This window comes from Thermobia domestica, chromosome 5 (assembly GCF_964235325.1).
Source record: "Thermobia domestica chromosome 5, izTheDome1.hap1.1, whole genome shotgun sequence".
In the NCBI taxonomy this organism is placed as follows: domain Eukaryota; kingdom Metazoa; phylum Arthropoda; class Insecta; order Zygentoma; family Lepismatidae; genus Thermobia; species Thermobia domestica.
Window position 1 is genome coordinate 126,650,523 of NC_137458.1, and position 21,965 is coordinate 126,672,487.

Consider the following 21,965-nt stretch of genomic DNA (forward strand, 5'->3'; position numbering starts at 1 on the left):
CCTTTCAGCATATATGAGACGGGATCTACTGATTAATGTGGAATCCCAATCACATGAGCTCCCGCCGGGAATCGAACTCGGCTCTCCCACGCCAAAAGCATGTACGCTAACCGCTTAGCCACGGAGGAGCTATAACATGATTTCTTATATAACATTAAATATATATATATACATAAATCATTGAAAATGACACATATGTGGTATAAATCGTATAGTTGAGGTCATACTTTAGATACATATTTTGTGTACCGTTCATGCAACTGACCATACTACCAATACTACCACTACACACACACACACACACACACATATATATATATATATATATATATATATATATATATATATATATATATATATATATATATATATATATATATATATATATATATGCACACACAACACCAACACTAAAGAATATCCATCAGGAGCTGGAATGAATCTTTATGGCAATAAGGGTGTAATTGAAGCACTGGAAGAAGAAAATTAACGCCGATGGTTTCCAGCTCACCTTCACAATAAGAGAGAGAGAGAGAAGATATCTTTAGCATCCAGAGGATGTTCAATTTTCAACCCCCTTACTTCTTCCTCCCTACCCCTTTCCCTCCATACACCGCGCCTCTGTTGTACAAGTGTCCATTGAAGATGTTCGCCGTTAAACAAATAGGAAAGCATTTTTATGACTTGCCCCATTACCAGGCTAAATTACTCATGGCATTAAATATTTCTTTTCTTGTTTTTTCTTTCCTCCTAACTCAGAGATACTCTATAGATATTAACGTATTTTCTTCTTTTCTTTTCTTTCTTTTCTTGTTTTTTAAATCAAGTTGGTTTAATACTGAACGTTTGATGACCGGAGTGCGTGTTTCAAGAATTGCAAGTCCGTGTTTAGAATCTGGCTTCTTCAAGCTACTAGTACGAGATACAATGTATCCATCTAGAGACATTGGGTTTATTCTAGATCTTTTTTTTTCAGGACCTTCTAGAATACATGTCCCTAATAACGTTTAAAATCGAATTTAATGTGTGATTAACAAATAGGCTACTTTTAGTCAAGGGGCCAATGCCGATACTAAAGAGATTATATGCTAAGAATAACAATAGACAAAATATACTTTTAACTTTAATGGCACACCTCTTGTTAATAGCTTTAAGACAAGAAAAATTTTGAATGAGATGTTTCTAACTGATATATAGAAGTTGATATTTCAAAATGCGTTTAATAATGTTCGCAATTTTATTTTTTGTAATGCATCAGTTTAATACTTTTGAATGCTTAATATATTTCATGAAGATACACTCCAGTGCATATTTGTGCAGATAAACGTCATTTTTTTTAGACTGTTCAGATGGAGCAATTTTTATTTCGTCGTTTCCGCCCCGAGGTAGTGCAGGTATTTTCCTAGTCATCACTTTTAATATCTCGAGAGGCTTAAATAGTGCAGAATCTGGGCCGGAATCTGCATTGAATTAACGTAAGCACGCGCATGAATGATCAACGAAAGACTGAAATTAATTAAACGCAATTTACGCTAAAATGTATAAATGAAACCGAATGAAGCCGATATCTATGGTCAAGTGACCATTAAAAAATCTATATTGAGGCAGTAAATATTGCGAAAGGGCTCAAATGGCCCAAAGAATACAAAAATTGGACACTGGACCAATGGGATTCTGTGATTAAATGAGTCAAAGTTTAACCTGTTTGGTTTCAAACTTTGCGTCATAGCTTCACATTCCACCGCGATAACAACTCAAAACACATGTCTTTGCTGTGTAGGAAGTATATGGAAGAAAATGGTAAGGTTAAGTATCATCAAAATCATTGAATGGCTTCCACAGTCACCAGATTTTTATGCAACGCCCAAAACAGCAAAAACCGAACAAGAATGTGGAAACATACTTCCACGAAGCGTGGAAACATATTTTACCTGCAATTCTTGACAAATTGGTAGAAGGAATGCCCAGAATCTGCACGGTTGTAATTAGATCCAAGGGTCGCCACTTTAATGAAAAGTTACTTTAGCTCAAATGTTAATATGAAACGATATCTTTGAGTTTTACGTCCCACGTTTATGCCGTGTAGGCTAAAGGAGACGGTGATGATGAGAAATGAATGATGTGATGGAATGAAGAAAATGGGAGGAAATAGGAAAACCCCAAGAAAACTTGTGTGTTTGTCCACCTCAAAGTCCACTTGGATTGAGCTGCGATCGAACCAGGGACCCTATGCACCAAAGGTGAACGCTCTATCACTGAGCTACCGCGGTCCCTAAGTCAAATGTAGTATCAGGGCCTAATAATTACATATTTTGTTCGACTCTATCTCTAGTTTTGTTTTGTTTGTATTTTGGGTATAAATGAGGATGTGTTAGTTATCCAAGCAGAAGCAATGTATTTGTTATCTTTTAGCTATTGATTTCAGGTACTGTTAGCCTTTGTAAATATAGGAAAAGTAATGTTTGTCTAAGTCTCTACGAAACATTGTCCCCCGACTTAGCGCAAAACGTTTAGGAGCTTTATTTTTCTCTTTTCCGTAGTTACAGTTGTATCAGAAACAAGTATCATGGCTTCCCATTAGGAAAAGCAGATGGAAGTCGTGCTCTCATGCTTTTAGTCTGCGTCGAGAGCATAATCCACTTTTAAAAGTGCCGATTATAATCTAACTTTGTTACTTCTTTTCCTATCACACTCATAAGATATTAGTTCCCTCAAATTTTAAAGCTTTCTTGAATCATGAGACCTGACTTTTGATGGAACAAGTTAGAAAAAAGAAGAATCATTAATCGAAGCCAGAAAGAAGCTCACTAAATTCAGGTCCTTTGATCAAAGGCTAACTAATAAATCGTTCCATCCTGCAAAGCCTTCCAGAAGCATTCAATTTATGAGAAAGCAATAGCTTAGCGTGTACGCACGAAACCATCCAGAAGAGGTTTTATAGGCTACTGAACAGTCCAAACACGTGAGAAATAAATCTGGTCTTGTGTTGTAGTGTAGCCAGTGCTACCTCATGATCATGCACTAATGGCCTATGCTATGTATGGGTGTACCCAGCCATGGTCAATTTCTCCGTCAGATAATCTTATCCCATACTATCATCGGATACAAATGAATGACTTTCTCTTAATAAGTGTTTAGTGTATTTCTTGCTGTTTTTCACTTTTTTAAATTTTCATTCATAAATAACAAACAATTAAGCTTTATTACTGAAAGGAAATTAAATTTTTGTTTTATGCCCCACACTCAGTGGCGTATTTACGATTTTGTTTCGGGGGGGGGACTTTGCCTGAAAATATGAAAATTCTGCAAGATATTTCATATACTTTACTATAGTAAGATTTCGGGGGGGGGCTGAAGCCCGGAAGCCCCCTAAATACGCCACTGCCCACACTTATGCCCTTTAGACTAAGAAAAGATGGATGATTAATGAAAATTGATTATTATGATGTAATTCGTAGAATGATAATGTGGCAGGAAATGGGATAACTTCGTGAAAACTCATAGACAGAATGTTGTCTACCACGAACTCACATTTTCTGAGATCGAACCAGGAACCCCTTACATCAGAGCTCCAGGAAACTCTTGCTCTCCACCTCAATATGGCCTCCAGGAATGCTCACAGTTTTTTAAAAAAAGAAGAGCGACACACAAGCGAAGCCGCAAACACACACCTTGATGTATGTATGTACATAATATTCCATGTAATATATCACAATTATTTATGCATATTGCATAAGCTAAATAAGTACAGTAAACACCACTATAACATTTAATATAATAGTATACTATAGTGTGTGAGTAAGCAAATTTATATATTTTGATCTGTATTTAGAGGAACTGAACTCACGTCGAAAATACAAGAGAGTGCGATATCCCTTCCCCATTTGTCCTATCCTGTGGGCGGCCATGGTGCATACCTTTCCGATATACAGGGTGTTTCAAAACAACATCGACAACGTTTGGGACACCAAGATAAGACAAAAAGTATAGACCAACCTTTGTGTACAAATGCTTCCTTTTGGAGATATAGTCTGCCGAAAACATGAAAAAATGAGCTTTAAAGGTTCATAGCTCCAATACTATGGGACCTACCGTAGTCGGGTCAAGACTTCACTTAGGAACTAATATGTACACTATCCAAAAATACGTTCCAGAATCCTATGGTACTCACATAACAACTTTTATAGAGGGAGTTTGGCTACGGGCATATAATTTGAAATACTCACCAACTACCTCTATAAAAATTGTTACGGAAGTACGGCAGGATTCTTGGATAGGACACATACTAGTTCCTAAGTGAAGTCTTGACCCGACTACGGTAGGTCCCAGAGTTTTGGAGCTATGGACTTTTTAAGTTCCTTTTTTCATGTTTTTGGCAGCCTATAACTTCCAAAGGAAGCATTTGTGCAGCCAGGTTGGTCTATACTTTTTGTCTTATGTTGATGTCAGAAATCACACCTCCCAAACTTTGTCGGTGTTGTTTTGAAACACCCTGTATAAACACACAGCATTGCAAGGTGAAAAGTAAATATTATTGATTATCAGCTTAGAAAACAATCATTATTATGTTAGAATTAGTAATAACTGTGTTCTTTGCAGTTCGAGGCAAGTGAATTTTGTGATGATCAAACACCGTGTGCGTCGTTTTCTTAGGGTTTTCCTCCCACTTTCTTCATTCTACCATTTTACATATTCTCATCACCTCCCGTCTTCCTTAGCCTAGGTGCATGCGTAATCATGCAACGTTAAACTAGAAATTTTATTGTGATTCCTCGTTGTGATTTAACAGTAATAGAATAACAGCGAACTTGTCGGCATTTCATTGTAATTGTACAGAAATTTACTATATTTCACAAATAAATGTAATTTTGAGTAATTAATTATATATATATACAAAAAAGAAGCAATGAAAGCCTCAAATGTAAGCGCGAACAGAAGAATATGGAGTAACCTACACTATACATAAGAATATTTCTACAATATGTAATCGTACCAGATGGTTGAGAAATAAGGAAGTATGGTTCTGCTGTATTCCTTAGTGGAACTACTTAAAATTCATTTAGCCACCTACCCTTTGTAAGAATACCTTAAGAAGAACAATGAGGTCTTGAGTGATTGCACTTTCTTACGTGTCACTGGGTTATTTTTTATTCGTCTTTCTTCCTGCCTTCCTTGAGTTACCACGGGAGCCAGAAGTCGTGGTTTCAGAAAACGACGTCTGCTGTTTCATTATTATTATTTCTTACATCCCTTCCCCCTTTCTTCCGTATGTCTCCTTAAAGAGGAAGCTATGGACAGGGTCATCTGATAAGTCGACTACCGAAGAAAAGAGAGAGAGAAAAAAAGAGCAGGAATAATTGGCGTCTTGAACATTGTCTGCGCACGCCAAAGTTTTCTTGAAGAAGCTTTCGCACCTGTTTGATTTTCTTTCTTCTCCGTTCCATACTCTGATGGCCCGGCCGTTGCATTGCGTTGCGTTGTTGTTTAACAGCTGCAATACGAACGGGGGGACCTTCCTACAAAATAAAGAAGGAAGGAAGACCAACTCACTTCCTTCAGATACACTTAAAAAACAGTCATCAAAATCGTCTTCAAATTTGGTTTCCAACTACATAATATTTTTCCTTCCTCCTAGTTTCTTTTAATTTGACAATGTTGCTCTCTTTCGTGTTAACTGGGTACAAATATTTTCTTTAAAATGGCAATGCTTAGATTGGCAATGGCTGTTGATGATTAAAGCTATATATATTAAAACTGCCTTTAGTTTCTGGAAAGACTTGACTTGATTTTGAGTTTAACGTCCCGTTAAGCAGCGAGGCTATATGAGACGTGGACCTACTGATAAACGTGGAATCCGAACCACATGAGCTCCCTCCGGGAATCGAACCCGGGCCTCCCACGCCAAAGGCGCGTATGCTAATCGCTTAGCCACGGAGGAGCTCAGTTTCTGGAAAGAACCAACAGAAAATACTACATAGGTATTATTCGAAAGTTGAAATAAAGCAAGATACATGTTACCAGATTAAGGAAACAATATTAACTGTAGGGAAAAGATAAACATCAGAACAGGACAAATTCTTTGGCTTCTTCCCTCTACAAATAAATACCTGGAGTGCGGAGTGCGTGACGAATGAAAATTTACTTGTATGTTGTGTCCGCCGATTAACAAAGAATAAGAAAAATCCCGTGAATTATTATAATTATTATTATTTTGATAATAACAAATCTACGGAATTATTAAAAACTTTTAGATGACGTTACCACTGTCAGGCAATGGCGGCAAAAGTGGCTTTGACTCCCTTACCCGCTAAACTAAAATCAGTCAATATGTGAATCGAGTTTTATAGCTTGAAATGGCCTGGCGCAGACCCGTAGCTAGGGGTGACTAGGGGGTCTTGATAAGCACCGTCAACCTCCCTGAAACTTTCAGATAAAGCCCTTCTTGCTGGTCTAGTGGCTAGCATTTCTGCCTTTGGTGAATGTGGTCCCGGGTTCGATTCTCTATGAGGGACCACAATCAGTTAATTTCGCAATCATTTATTTTTATTGATCACCCATTTTCTTTAGCCTAAAGAGCATAAAATTGGAATGTTAAACTAAAAAATAAAATCATGTCATTTTAAAATATTATGTTCAAATAATAAACATTTAAGAATGTAAAATGAACTCAAGTTGACCCCAGCAATAAAAAAAAAAAAACGGCCTCCTTTGCTATTGTTCTAGCTGCGGTCTGGGCTCCCTGCACTGCGGCAGAGTCTGCGGGGACGTTATCGGTGCCAGTGCTGTAATCCACGTGCATTTGACAATTTTAGACACAGTAAATTTCTTGCTGGTTAGTTGGCAACGGTGCCGAAAATAGTAAGGAACCTGGTAGGGCGTGGGAGACGGATATCTTACTTCTTCTTCCTCTTTCTTCGGTGGGAAATTCCTTCTTCTTCGTTTTCCTTCAGCGGGTGCACGACTACTTAAATAATTATTGTCACGGACATAATGAGAAGAACAATAATACAAATAACAACAATACTCTCTCGGTGAACACTTGCCGCACCATCTGGTGTTAACTACTTTTTTTTTTTTCAAACCGAGAAAAACGGACGGTTGTTTAGAACTCCCTTGAGCGCTCTTGTTCCATATTCGCTTTATGCTGTATTACACAACACAACAATGTTACCCCTTTCGAAGAAGGTGATGAAACCAAATTTGTTGATCCAACAGTGGCAGTTCTTGAGAACATATGGGTCTCCAGTTATACACAACAAGAGGTCAAGACGATTTTCTTGTCTTCATTTTTTTCTTTCTCTCCATTTCTTTTCTTCTTTTTACCGCCCACCAATTTATCTCCACTTAGGAAAACGGAAAGAAAACATAGGGAGATACTGGTGGTTCCCAGGTGGCGCTCAGGACGGTAAACCACAAAACTCCCACGGACGTTTTTAAGAAAATCGTTTGTGCTCTCCATATGGATGCACTATTTTCTAACGTTCTAGGAAGACGGAAGATTAGAGAAAATTAGTTCGAAATGATAACAGAATAATAAAAATATTTTTTCTTTGAAATTTCTTCTCGCTTCCTGGTTTCCACATGTTTTAATTAGAAATTTTAAGAAAAGGTTCAGAATTGCTACCCATCAAATAAAATCTGAGAAATGATTGTCAAATAGATTTTAAAAAAAAGTTAATACCTAAGCAAAACAGAGCGAAGTAGCTCACGTGGCAGAGCATTGGCTTCGCATTCAAGAGGTCGTGGGTTCGATTCCCGCTGCCGACCATCCTGTCTGGGGTTTCCCAAGGTTTTCCTCAGTCTTACCAGGCAAATGCCGGGATGATAAACAGGCTCTGGCCGATACCTTCCTAAATTCTTTCCATTGTTGTTATTGTTGTTGTTGTTAGATGCCCAGTATAAAATGGCCTCTGAGCTGTATCTGGTGATTGTTACATAATTAAATAAATAAAACGAAACAAAAATAACAATTAATAGATTATTATTTTTCAAATGCAAGTCAATACTAACCGACAGATCTAATTGAATTTAGGAAAATGATATTATTGAGTGTAAATCCTGATGTGAAATTTATGAGGGCAAATTAGCATTGTTTTTTACATAAACTAAAAAAGTGACACTGTGCAGTAAGTGAATAAAAACATCTATTAAGATAATAATGGCACTGAACCTGAAGTAGGTGAAGTTGCTTACCCCAGGGACACTTTTCCTATGTTGCTTTATAGAGTGTGTATAGTATTCTTGTAAGACTATAGGAAATATATTTTCCTAATTATTTGATATTTGAACTTCATATAATAAAAATTACAAGGGAATTGCACCAATGAGAAGAATACCAGAGATACTGGTATTCTTCTCATTGTCCGGGGAAGTCATTTTGTCCCTTTGTACCAAAGGACGGTAATTGTTGTACCTAATATTAAATCTAATGACAATCTTCATTCGAATCGGAATTTTTGCTTCATAAAGTAACTTCAATAACAAGGAGTACAATATGAGTTTAAGAACAAGTGTATTACAGTTCATCAGATCTTTTGTTGAAAGAACATGCTATGAATATGGAATTAAGGCATTTTGGTTTCAAAACTAGATATGGTCATAAGATCATTACAATAAATAGTGTCCATTAAGACGCATGTCCCTTGGTACGACCATAGCCCAAATCATACACAAAATCCAATTGTAGAAATGCATAATAACTAAAAATTACCTATAGATGTGGAAACAACAGATACTGCAGTATTTGCTTGTGACCTACATTTGAATCGTTGAGTTCGAAAACCAGTCATCTCCATCGAAACTAATTGGTGAGGAGAGATAAACAAAATTAAATAAGTCAATATGCATCTCACGTATAGGGTTGTTTTTACTTTTGGACCGTAGAATATGGCAGTTTCTAGAATCCAGAAATGAAAACAATCCCATGTCAGTTGTATATTGACTAATTTAGTTTTGTCTGTCTCTCCTCTAAAATTAGTTTCGATGGAGATGACTGCTTTTCGAACTCAACGATTCATTTATATCCAGCAAGAAGAATAGTTTGAAATGTCGCAACCAAAAAGTACTTTTATACACGAAAGATATAAATGTCCATCTCGCTAACTCGTTTCGTTGCCGCGGTACGAAAATTACTCTTGGAAAAATGTCTACTTGAAGGAAGAAAGAAGATACTAGGAAATTTCAGGAGTGTTATAGGTGCCATGTCTCCTGGCACATCCTGTACGTCGGATGAGCACCTTTCCCTGCACCTTGATCAAGCGTTTCATTATGCAGTACCATAGAACATAGAGTGATTTAATGAGAAACAGACGAAAATTATGATTAACTTTTAAAATTTAAGTTTTGTTTAACTATAATATATATATATATATATATATATATATATATATATATATATATATATATATATATATATATATTTAAAATAACTATAATAATTTTAAAATCTATTGTTAATGATTAGATCACATCATGCTATACAGAGACACTTGAGAATAAATTTTGATGATTAGTTTTCAAGGAAATTCAGAAAAAAGAAATATGGCGCTAAAAAAAACATATTCACTAACGTAATAATTGATAGTATTTACTTATGTATGTACTATATATATATATATATATATATATATATATATATATATATATATATATGTAAATGAAATACATTGTTAAGAAAAGATTGTAAAATTAATCTTTGTTGATTCTATCACCGCAAAAATTATTTTGAGAACTGTAGGGATTTGTAGATAAACGATCACATAGGCCTATTACAAAATTTTCGAGTTTTTGATATTTCGAAAAACTCAACTCTGATGATGGAAGGACGAAATTTTAACTATCACATTTTTGTTTCCAACCCTTAAATAAACGAAATTGAAGTTTGAGAATGAAATGGGAGGGATTCGAATTACACGAATATATTATTTACTTGAAAAAATTTAATATGACTAATGAAGAGGGAAAGGAGAAGTTTCACCACTTGAACGTTAAGGGGCTAAATTTCACGTCTAGGGACTTGTGTCAGAGAATTCGAATAGGTCACTAATTTGACGTTTTGGATATAGGCCACGCAGAAGAAAGATTCGCACGGGACATGGTGCCGCAAATTTTGACTGTGACGATTACTTATGGGAGCATTTACTAGTTAATACATACTATCCCTCAGAAACGATTCTCTGGGTGCGTGAAATACATGAAGCATATAAGAAATGTGAGGCAAACTTTATTGTGAGGCTACAGGGTGTTCGAAAATTTCTGCAACATAGGCAAAATCACACTTTGACCAGCACTAACATGCACCTTAGTGAGCATTGCTTTCCGAACGTCTTCGCTATTATGTGGCTTCCTGAACGGAGTAAATTCGCAACAAAATCCATACTTTCTAATTTCATCAGCAATCATACCACGATGACGTAGACTACTGATTGCATTAATTAGAAATGGTATCAGTATCTCGATATGAGTAACCTTTACCTCTACACAGCAGTAGTGTTTCCGTGTATATATTACGATTTTGCCTATGATGCGGGACTTCTCGGACATCTTGTATTTGTACTGTGTTGTATTTAATATATTAAGTTGAATAATTTTCTAATATAACCTATCCATCTATGTAAGCAATCGAAATCAACTGATATTTATTTATTCGTAGGAAAAGCCCCATAAGTGTCAGCTGTGTTCGAAATCATTCCCAACGCCAGGAGATCTCAAGTCGCACATGTACGTCCACAACGGATCTTGGCCCTTCAAATGTCATATCTGCAACCGAGGATTCAGCAAACACACAAACCTTAAAAACCATCTGTTTCTCCATACAGGTAAGTTCTTTATATAAGTTCCTTCTTCTGTCAATAAAAATTGGAGAATGTTGTGTGCAATGTGATGGAGCACCCACTATATAATCCTGATCTGGGACCTTCAAGCTATCGTCTTTTTGTCCCAATGAAAAATTTCTTGGCCGACCAACGTTTCAATTTCAATGACGAAATCAAGTAGGTTGTGTATAGATGGTAATACTCCCTAAAGATGGACTTCTATGAATAAGGTATTTTAAAACTTTTGCTACGATGGGAGAAATGTGTTGATAAACTTATATGTATTGCACCTTCTTCCATATAAATTATGGATTTCCAATTGATTCGCCCTCGTAATGTCAGAACTTCTCAGAAGTTTCGTGAGAAACGTAGCGAATCTCGTGGTATACATGTTGAGAACCGCTATTGTAGACTGTACGCGTGGTTCGGTCCCCCTTTCATTCTCTGTAACTTGAAAAAGGCTGTGAAAGTCCAACATGAGTTCTCCCTCTGCCGAAATCTAACACCTTGACTTTACCTTTAACTTTAAATTTAAACCTTACTACTCCAGTATCTACCGCCCCCTTTTCCTTTACGTCGATATATACTTCGTCTCTTAAATACCGCCTTGAACAGTTAATTGGAGCAAGCTCTTTTCGTTGCACCTGTCTCTTAGGCGCATCCGAACTCTTTTTATATATATATTATTTCGGTCGACTTTTATTTCTAGTTTTTCCTCTTCTTCAATTAAAAAAAAAAAATCATCCTTCTGTCCGGAAGTCGTCGTCTCGCACGCAAAATGAGACCAGCTATCTCGTTGTTCTTCTACGAACGAAAAAGAAAAAAGAAAATATTGTTTTGTACTTACTTATTATGAAAACTTATAAATTTTCATCCTTGTAAACTCCGCAGTAACTTCTTTAAAAAGCAGAGGAAAAGAAGAAAGCGAAAAGAAAAGAAATGGTAGAAGAGCCAAATGATAGCAAACGGCAAGGTGCTTCTCTTGTGATTATGGATTCAGATAAGAACTCATCACAATACGGGTTGCAAACTCACATGTTTCAAATATACTGTCTATTGTTCGTTAAACTATATCCGTTATTTGTGACGATTGTGACATATCTCTGTTGATGGATCGCTAATTACTCTTAAAATTGAGGTGGGGTCACGGAGGCTCAGTGGTAGAGGGTTCACATCTGGTGCATGGGGTCCTTGGTTCGATCCCAGTTCGCTCCAAGTGAACTTTGTGGTGGACAAATACTGTGTCGGGGTTCTCTCGTTTCCGCTCACTTTCTTCATTCCACCATTTCATTCATTCCTCATCATCACCTCTTCTTTAGCCTAGCCGGCATAACTGTGAGTCGTAAAACTGAAAAAGATTTCATTTCATTTCAAAATTGAGGTTAAATCCCTTGCTTTTTTTTAAAGTATTTTTATTCCGTATAAATGAGAAAAATTTCCTCATTATTGAAATTTGAATTGGATTTGAATAATTTCCCCATCAAATTTATAGAAAATTTTCTCACAATTGAAACTTCTTTCTTGCTGAATGAGGATTTCAGAATCTATTTTATTTCTCATGTTTATTGAAGATTCTTTTATTATTGTAACTTATTTCATCGAGAATTTCAAAACACCATATGTGGGGAAAATTTGCTCGTTATTGATATTTTTTCTTATGAATGAAAACCTCCGAATTTATATTTCTGCCCAGTATTTATAGAAAGATTTTCTAGAAATTTTCCCCCTCGAGAATAAGTATTTCAAAATCGTTTTTTTTTTTTCGACACATGTGAGAAAAATTATTTCATTGACTTTTCCCGTTATGAAGAAGAATTCTAAATTCATATTTTCTCCCAGTGTTTCTGAAAATTTTTTTCTGATTATAGATACTTGTCTTCTCATATATGATAATTATAAATTATTTCTTTCCCCTGGTATTTATGGGAGATTTTCTCAATATTGAAACTTCTTTCTTGGTGAATGAAAAATTTCAAAACTTCACGTTTTCCCCGCATATTTCTGGAAGATTATTTTTACTATAATATCGTTTTCTTTATGAAGGATAATTAATTTCAAAATAATTTTCTTCCCTGATACGTGGGAAACATTTTCTCGTTTTTGATTTTTTTTCCTCATGAACAAGAAATTCAAATTCATATTTTCTCCCAATTATTTATGAAAGATTTTCTCGTTATACCTAGGTAGAATTCTTTTCCTCATAAATTGTAATTACAAATTGATATTTTTAATCTGAAAATTATGATAGATGTCTTTTTAACTATTCTTTCCTGTCAAATGAGTATTTAAAGCTGTCATTTTCAACAATACTTCCTCGGTGAGCAGATACGAAATTATTTCCCTTTTTTAACAATTCAGTCCCTTTGATTGAATATCGTTCTGTGTATGAAACGAAAGGGATAATCCATTTCTAAAAAGACATATAAAGAAACATAATTGTTTGAATGATTAATAGTTATCCGAATAATTGTTCGAATCATTAATAATTATCCGAATAATTGTTTGAATGATCAATAGTTATCCGAATAATTGTTCGAAAGATTAATAGTTATCCGAATAATTGTTCGAATCATTAATAGTTCTCCGAATAATTGTTCGAATCATTAATAGTTATCCGAATAATCGTTCGAATGATTAATACTTATCCGAATAATTAGTCGAATAACGAATATTTGAAAATCCATAATTTTTGAAAATTGTAATAATGAATTATTCACATTTTAACCGCACTAGTCCAAACCATATGAATTCCTAGCAGTAATCGAACCTCGTCTCTCGATCCTAAGACACGTGTGTTATCCATAAAGCCACAACAGATCTCTACTTGAATTATGAGAATTTTGGTCTAGTAAGCCAGAAATATGATAGTTGAAAGCTGACACACTGTTCACGAGTAACGCACTTTTAGGCAATTTCCCCATCCATATCCCTTCGTGAGCTGTAAAGACAAGGATAAAAGCTACTACTACTACTACTACTAGTACTACTACTACTAATAATAATAATAATTTTCTTCCATCTCAAATAGCATATTATCTGTTTGTTGAAGTTTAGCGTCTCTTTACAGAACCGAGGGTATGCGAGACACGAATGTACAGTTTAAGCAGTGGCAGATGTGACCTGGGGCCGTGGCGCCTAGCCTTGACATCTTTTTGAGTGACACAAATAATTGAAGTTATTATTTATATAATTTTGGAAGTTTATAGTAAACTCATGATATACCTATCATAGTATCGGTTCTGGCTGCATATCCCCCCAATTTTTACCTTCTAGATACGCCTCTGAGTTTCAGGTAGAATCCGAACTACCAACTGGCTCGTTCGAAAGCTCTTCCACCCAGAATCAAACTTAAAACCCTGTGTACCAAAAAGTGAGAGTGTTTAGTCAGACTATTATTATTATTATTATTATTATTATTATTATTATTATTATTATTATTATTATTATTATTATTATTAAATAACGATTTTCTTCGAAAAGAAACATGATTTGGCAGCACTGTTCGTAGCAACGAGTTAGTTGTTTTCCTGGCACTCGTCTTATGGAACATCTTCAGAAAATTGTTATACAGCAGGTGGAGAGACAGGGCAAAAGAGGGCACCTGCTCCATTCGTTTTCTGCTGACCTCTCTTTTTCTTTCTTTCTTTCTTTCTTCCTTCAGTCAAAGTTACCCCCTTCCCCCACCTCGAACTTACTTATACGTCCATAAAACATATACTCATGGAAAAAAGTGGTTTAAAAAAGAATACACGCAAAAATAGAACATAAAAACATATAACTGCAAGGCTACTTGACACGCCCATCAAAAAGCTGACGACTCTATACAAAAACTTTAAGTTTCTAGAAATATTCTTTATCGGTATCGTATTCACTTTTTCTTTTTTCTTTTTTCTTTTCTTTTTTTCTTTTTTTTTTCTTTTTTTTTTTTTTTTGGTCAGAAGTTGAGACGGGAAGTTGTAGTTACACAAGACAAAATTAAAAAATGAGTGTAGAGAAAGGAAAGAAAGAAGAGAGTAAGAAAAAGTCAGAAATAATCACGCTCTTTATTGTAATTGCAAGATTTAACATTAAAATTACGTCTATTACATTGTTCTTTAATGACTGTATAATAAAGTATAAAATCTTTACATACTTAATGATTATGGAAAATTAATCGCATCCAAGTCTTCGGTCCGCTGTACATACTATAGGTTAAAATCACGCTTATTTAAAAATCCTAATTACTTACACTTATTTATTTATTTATTTATTTATTGAGCTCCCACGTGGTTGTGTGGTTAGCGTAGAAGTACACGGAGAAAAATGCATAATCCAGTCGGCATGTAAATGCTGTTTTTACAAGGTTACGCGCGTCACCACATTAAGTAATGGTGTTTCATCCGTAGTACGATCTACACCACCGTCCAGCAAAAATTTTGTATTGTGGGACCACCATTTTAAATCTAGAATTAACTCTATACCCATTCCGACGGTGGTAACTAACGTATATAATGTTGTTACCACCTTCCTACGAGTGTCCCCTCTTGGTTCTTTCTAAATCTGTGACTCCCTACCTTTCGAGAGTAATAGTTTTTAACACGAAATCAATCATGTGAATAAAATTATCCAATCACAGCGAGTCTAGTTCGACACTGAACTCCAGACTTGGAATGGTGTTCCCACCTGCTGTACTTTTATACATGAAATTACATTACTTAAGGAGCGCACCCGCGTAAATACGATGTATCCACACAGAAATCCTAGTCCTTTTTTTCTCAGTGTACCTTTAACGTAAGAGAATTGGGTTCGATTCTCGGAAGAAACCACACGTGCATCCAGAAATGTTTGTTGGGGGATTCCAAACTTTGGGGAGGGTCCAATACGACAGTCATTACGTCTACGTAGTACTGAACAGGTATTATTCCGTACCCGTTAAGTAATTGTAAAATACTTCCACCTATATTTTTGTTTCTATAAGAGAAACAGTACCTACAGATGAAGTGTAAGAATAAATTTTCATGCTACATCAATCATTTCCCTGTTAAACAAGTATACGTAGTTTTATTAAGAAATATACACATGTATGTTGAGTTAGGAAGTTTTGGAGGGGATTTGGGCCTCGTAGACCCCTCCCGTAGGTGCGCCCCTGGAGAAACTCATATAGTTCGCATTCTACGTTGAGCTGTAGATTCACGTCCCATATAGCCTCGCTGCTGAAAGGAACGGTGAACTCACGTCCAATCCAATTTTTTTATTGCAGAATTTGCCTGCAAGTCAACATGTGGTCACACAAATATTAATGCTCAAATTTAAATATGATTTACGGCCATTGTCCTTATAATAAATTGTAAAGCACGTTCATGTTTCGTATCATTACTATGTATTTTGAATAATAATTAAATTAAAACAGTACAGTTTTAAGTTGCAATTAGATCGTTACAATAATTTCAAATCAGAAAATTACTTGGATGCTAGCGACATCTATTGGCGACAGGAGGCAAGCGATAGAGCAGATAGCGACATCTACTAGCGTGACTTATATTATTAGAAATTAGAATGACGCACTGAGATGTTTCCCATTTACAAATAGGATATTCGTATATTATGTAATAATTTGTGGAGACAATTTCATTTATTATTATTATTATTATTATTATTATTATTATTATTATTATTATTATTATTATTATTATTATTAAACTTGGGAAATGAATCATTTTCTGAAGCATGATCTATATGCAAAGATCCATCTAATATGAGATTAAAAGAAGGAAAGAAACCGTGGTGTCGCTAGAAAATCAGATTTTGGGGAAAGGCTTCAATTAGAGTCAATTTTAGATAAAGTAAACCTTTCCTTGTGTATAATAATAATAATACGCTGAATTATTTGGAAAAAAAACTTGTTGCTATCTGCTACAATTTTCCTTCTATGGTGATGAATATTGAAACCGGAAATGTCTAATTTTAACTAGTTCCGGTTAGAATAGAAGTTTAATTTTTAAAAAGCATGGAACCTACTCTTGTGACGCAGAATTGATTACAAGAAACCTCATCTTAATAGCATTTATCGTTTCTGCCCTACGAAAATCTGCCCTACGAAGTAATAGTAAATTTGATGCACTTTTGGTTTTGATAGAGTATTGTGGGTAATCATGATACGTTGTTTTGAGACACTGTATCGTTTGCAGAAAATTGTTTCTAACTATATGTTACCGTTTTTGTTTTACGGTGATAAACATTAAAACCGGAAATGGTTAACAGAGGAGAAGGAACCTATCCTTGGAAGCTGAACGACTGCATATATCCGCATCTCAATATCTCTGAATATTTTCCTCTTATACCAGTCGACAGACGGATGGACCAATGAAACCATGCTATAAGACTTTTGATACCTGTGGATTGCATAGTTTGAAAGTCTAAAACTCTATCAGCTGTTCTTCTTAACTATCAAATCATCTTTATTTTTTAAAGTCTATTGCTATGAGAAGATATTTTTTTCGGTTTTCTTTGAAATAAAATAGAATTTCAATGGTTTAATTTTACCGAGTTTTCTCCAAATTTATTACAATGTCCCTCGCTTCGGAATGTTATTTTTTTTATACCTAGGTATATTATTTTAATATTTAGTAATCAAATTTAATTTATGCAACTTTATATTTACATATTAATGACATTCATTTTGTAAAAGCATGGGAAATTTTAAAAGTCTTCAAGAAGAAGTCAGTAAAATTAAAACATTAAATTCCAGTTCTTTTTTAAAAAAAATGTGTAATGATTCAACATATAAATCATTTAGCTAAGAAATAAAAATGCAGTGGGTATTCCATACTGTTAAGGACAAAATATTAATTACCTGATAGATTTATCTTACAATTAAAACTCTGAAATGTAGTTGTATACAACAAAATAGAATTAAAGAATTTTTCACAATAGCCTATGGATTCATAATTTAGAATTGAAAGAAATTCTGCCATATTATACATATACTGATTATATTTATTAAATACTTCTGATACTGCATTCTTCGTGTTGTCCATTGAGAATCGTGAAGTCTTTGGACTGGAACTTCTCTAAACAATGCCCATGATCAGTGTTAAGAGATAAGCAAACAAAACTTAACTGACAACTTTGGTATTGGAATACTGACACACAGAATCAACGAAAATGTCCGCACTAAAAGGTGAAATAAGTTACATACAAGCATTCCAATATAATTGGGTTATATTCACTCCAAGAGCATTTGTTGTATTTAAGAAATTTTAAAGCTACAAGAGATAAATCTACCAAGAAATATGTCCCTTTCTGAGATATATTTGAAACAAAAATAAATAAATAAAACCTTTCTTAACAGTAATACTATTAAGAGATGCAGGATAATATCACAGACATGTTTCATCTTCCCTTATAAAAGTGTGGAGAGGGACAACCTGTAAGTCTCATTTCAGAGGTTCTTTAACGATGCCAGCTCCACCTTCTTGATGCATTGAAGCCTTCTTCTAGAGTAAGCTTTGCTATGCATCAACTTCTGTCTACCTCATTTACCCAAAAGGCCTACTACATTGTTAAGTAATCAACTGGTAGTCATTTTCTTGTATGTTTTATATATATTCTTTCCTTGTTTATATCCAAAATGACTTCTGGTCTTTGTTTCGTTAGAGAACAAGAACATTTGCTCAATTTATCAACAGCTCTATAATAGTTAGGTAGCTTAAAAACCCTTACAGGTAATTGTGTATATATGCAATTCTTTATGCGCGCGCACACACACACGTACATACATGAACATAAACAAGCACTATGTAATATAAAAGGAACAGATTAGAATATTTACTCATATATTTTTGTCCAAAGTCCATCCTATCATATTTTAACCTTTACCTATGAATATATAATTTTGTACTTAAATATAATATTACAACGAGACAGACATATTATTAATAAATATATTATACTTACAGTTAATTTATCACAAAATAAATTCTTTACTGACCTCTTAATAATGAACCGCAACTCTAGTTGCAACTTGCATTTTTTATTAACCTTTATTAATCACAAGAAAAGCAACATCATAATTTTAGTTATATTAGTTGCATTATGATCAAATATAGTTTTTTTTAATCAACATTCGGGCATACTATGGAAAATCTTGCAGCAGATCGTGGAGATAAATTATTATTATTATTAAATTAGAAACAAATAATATTAGATGATCTATTGATTTCTATTTAAATAGAAATAGATCCACGATGATGTACCCGTGGAAACCTGAGGCGTGAATGCATGAGTATGAGGATTTATACTGACGTATATGATTTTGTTCAGTGTAAAAAGCTCTCCATTGATTTCTGTTCTTAGCCAACTAGATTCAGCTTCTGCTATGTATTCATACTTCCACCAGATTTATCTTAATATTACACTCTCATCTTCGTCTAGATCTTTTTCTGATTTTGTTTCCCATAACATTTTCAATCCGTTCCTACTATCTTACATCCTGGCTATATGATCTTTCAACTTGAGCCTCCTAGACTTACTGACTAACAATGTTTAGTAAACCGTATAAATTATGCAATTTCTTGTTATGGAGCATCCGTCATATCTCATTCCCGTCAATCTTGAGACTGAATTTTTGCCTCAAAATTTTATTTTCAAATACTTCCAGTTTTCCTCAAAGTGAGCAACCATATTTTTTTTCGTAACCATACATCTCAATAGGCATGATTTAAGATTCAAATTCTTTGACAGAATTCGGGATGACAAAAAAATTGAGCTGAATAATAACACGAACTCCCAGTTTTTAGTCAACCTTTAATTCCTTCCTGAGTATGATTTTGGTATGTTAATATTGATCCTACATATTATAAATCTGTCGAAAGTATTACTTGACACGTATTACACAAAGTCATTTTAACGTATTACACAAAGTCATACGTAATACAAACAAATTCAACATTCTCTTCTGTCTTTACGAAGAAGAACTTGTGTATATTTGTGCGTGCGAGAAGCAATGCGTGATACTAGCGTTGCAGTTAGTAGTATAGTAGGTAGATAGATGAAAGGCTTGGGTCGTAACACGCAACATCAAAGTTGAGACACAGAGGTACGAAAAAAATGAAGGTAAGAAAAGAGATAGAAGGGGAAAAGCAAAGAATATATGTTCAAAGATTCCAAACAGGATTGGGAGAATATATACACTCCTATGTAATTTATTCTTCAACTACCCTCTTTCGTTCCTGCTATTTTTGTAAAAAGAAAAAGAAATCTGAAGAACCAAAATAAGATGAAGTTCAAGAAGAAAAGGAAAAGAAAAAAAACAAAACTGCTGACTGATAAATGAATGTTCAAATGTTGATTAGGATGTACTTTCAGCGGGTGTTCTGAGCAGGAGGTAGCTGAGAACTTACTGTCCACTTCTGTTCTGGAATAATTGCTACTTTCTGAGGCCAATGAACAACTAACCAACAAACTGTTTGGACTTTGGCTTTCTGTGAGAGAAGGAGAGGGGTAGAAGGGAATAACTTAAGATTGCAGATTACCTTTCATAAAACAACACGAACATTTAGCTGAAACCAGGAGTGACTGACCTTGATCTTTGAAAATAGGAAACTTCGGAAGAGGGTAGGGCAGCCACTGAAAATTATGACATTTCTAAAGGCCCTATATTATATACTCAAATTTCATCATGTATGTGTTGTTTCTTCCTTAAGGTTTACAAGAAACTGTTTATACAAAGTACCGTTTTGTTAAAAAGAAATCATGACTACTCACCTTGCTTTAGAAAACTATATTGTGACAACCACACGAACGAAATTCTAATACTTCGGAAATAAATAAAAATCTCATTGACCAAAGATATCCACGATTCCAACTGTGGGTAAGAGTACAATGTTTCTCAAAGAGAGGTGGGGATGCCATTTTTTGAACAAACCTGTATCTTGAATTAAATATATTATTTATCCTTGGAAAGATTATATATATATATATATATATATATATATATATATATATATATGAGTGTGTGTGTGTGTGTGTAAAGATTGCATCAAGAATAGGATGGATGTCGTCAAGTGTTTACTAATTTTTATTTAAATGCTTTGATTAAGTTACATTTTCGTTTGCTACAGTAAACTATGGTAACTTAAATTTCACATGCACTTCTATATAGGCTATAGTAATAACTACAACTTTAAAACTTTGTTCATATACGTAAAATCGGATATCAATGCAATATTTTTACATAATGTTTGATGATAAAGTTAACATCAACTTAACTTCAAGCTAACATCAAGTTAACATTATCGTTTTAATGTATAATTAATATTGTTAGGAAACAATTATCCAGCACCTGCTGCTTATACAACCCAAAATGCTCACAGAAGTTTGGTTGGTTGCAGACAACAAGGCGTTCTTCTGACTTCGTATCAACAAGTTTGAAAGATTTAGTCAAGGACCGATTGAACCTGAAAATATCTTATTAAAAAATAATAAGTGTAAAAAAAACTTTTATAAAACGCATTGGACAAGACTTCTTTTGGGGGAGTTTGGATGAAGTGAAGAAATAGGACTAAGATTAAAAGCATTGCGCGCTCTTCCTAAGGTTGAGGGCTAAAGTTTAGTAAATATCATGGAAATGATTCGCTATAATACATTACAATCAATTGCGCCCAATAATTATTAGTGGCAGCAAAAAGAAAAAATGATAGTCATAAGAAAGAGACGATTTCAGTAACTCGGTACCAAGTTAAAATGGATTTTAAAATTTACATCTTATCTATGTATGATAAAAGAAAAGAGTAGTTACATTGATTTTTATTAGCGTTTAAAAATATGTCAATTTAAAGCTACATTCTTCTTAATGCGAATTATTCAAACATTTCACAAATAAATAACTTAAGTTATCAATTAATTATTATTAATTAGCAATTGGTTAATTATTAATTGAGTATTGAGTTAATTCGTTCGAAAAAAATAAGAATGAAAACATCAACAAAATTCTTATAGACGCTGCAGGAGACAGTAGGGAAATTGTATTTATTTCGTGAAATATAATGACGTTGGTTGGGAAATTATTAACATACTGCAAAATTAATTTTGTACATCATTCTATGCTATACCAGGCTCTGTGTGAGGACGAAATTTAATCATTGACAAAATAGTTTGTGAAGATACACCATA

The 21,965-nt window shown here is 34.3% G+C and overlaps 1 protein-coding gene across 1 annotated transcript in view; it reads left to right on the top strand.

Moving 5' to 3' along the window:
* LOC145686113 (uncharacterized) overlaps positions 1-21,965 on the top strand; it is a 215,343-nt gene that overhangs the window by 148,452 nt on the left and 44,926 nt on the right. The window contains exon 6 of the mRNA XM_081759080.1: positions 10,652-10,817. Within this exon, the coding sequence (XP_081615206.1) occupies positions 10,652-10,817 (166 nt within the window). The remainder of the gene's footprint in view (positions 1-10,651; positions 10,818-21,965) is intronic.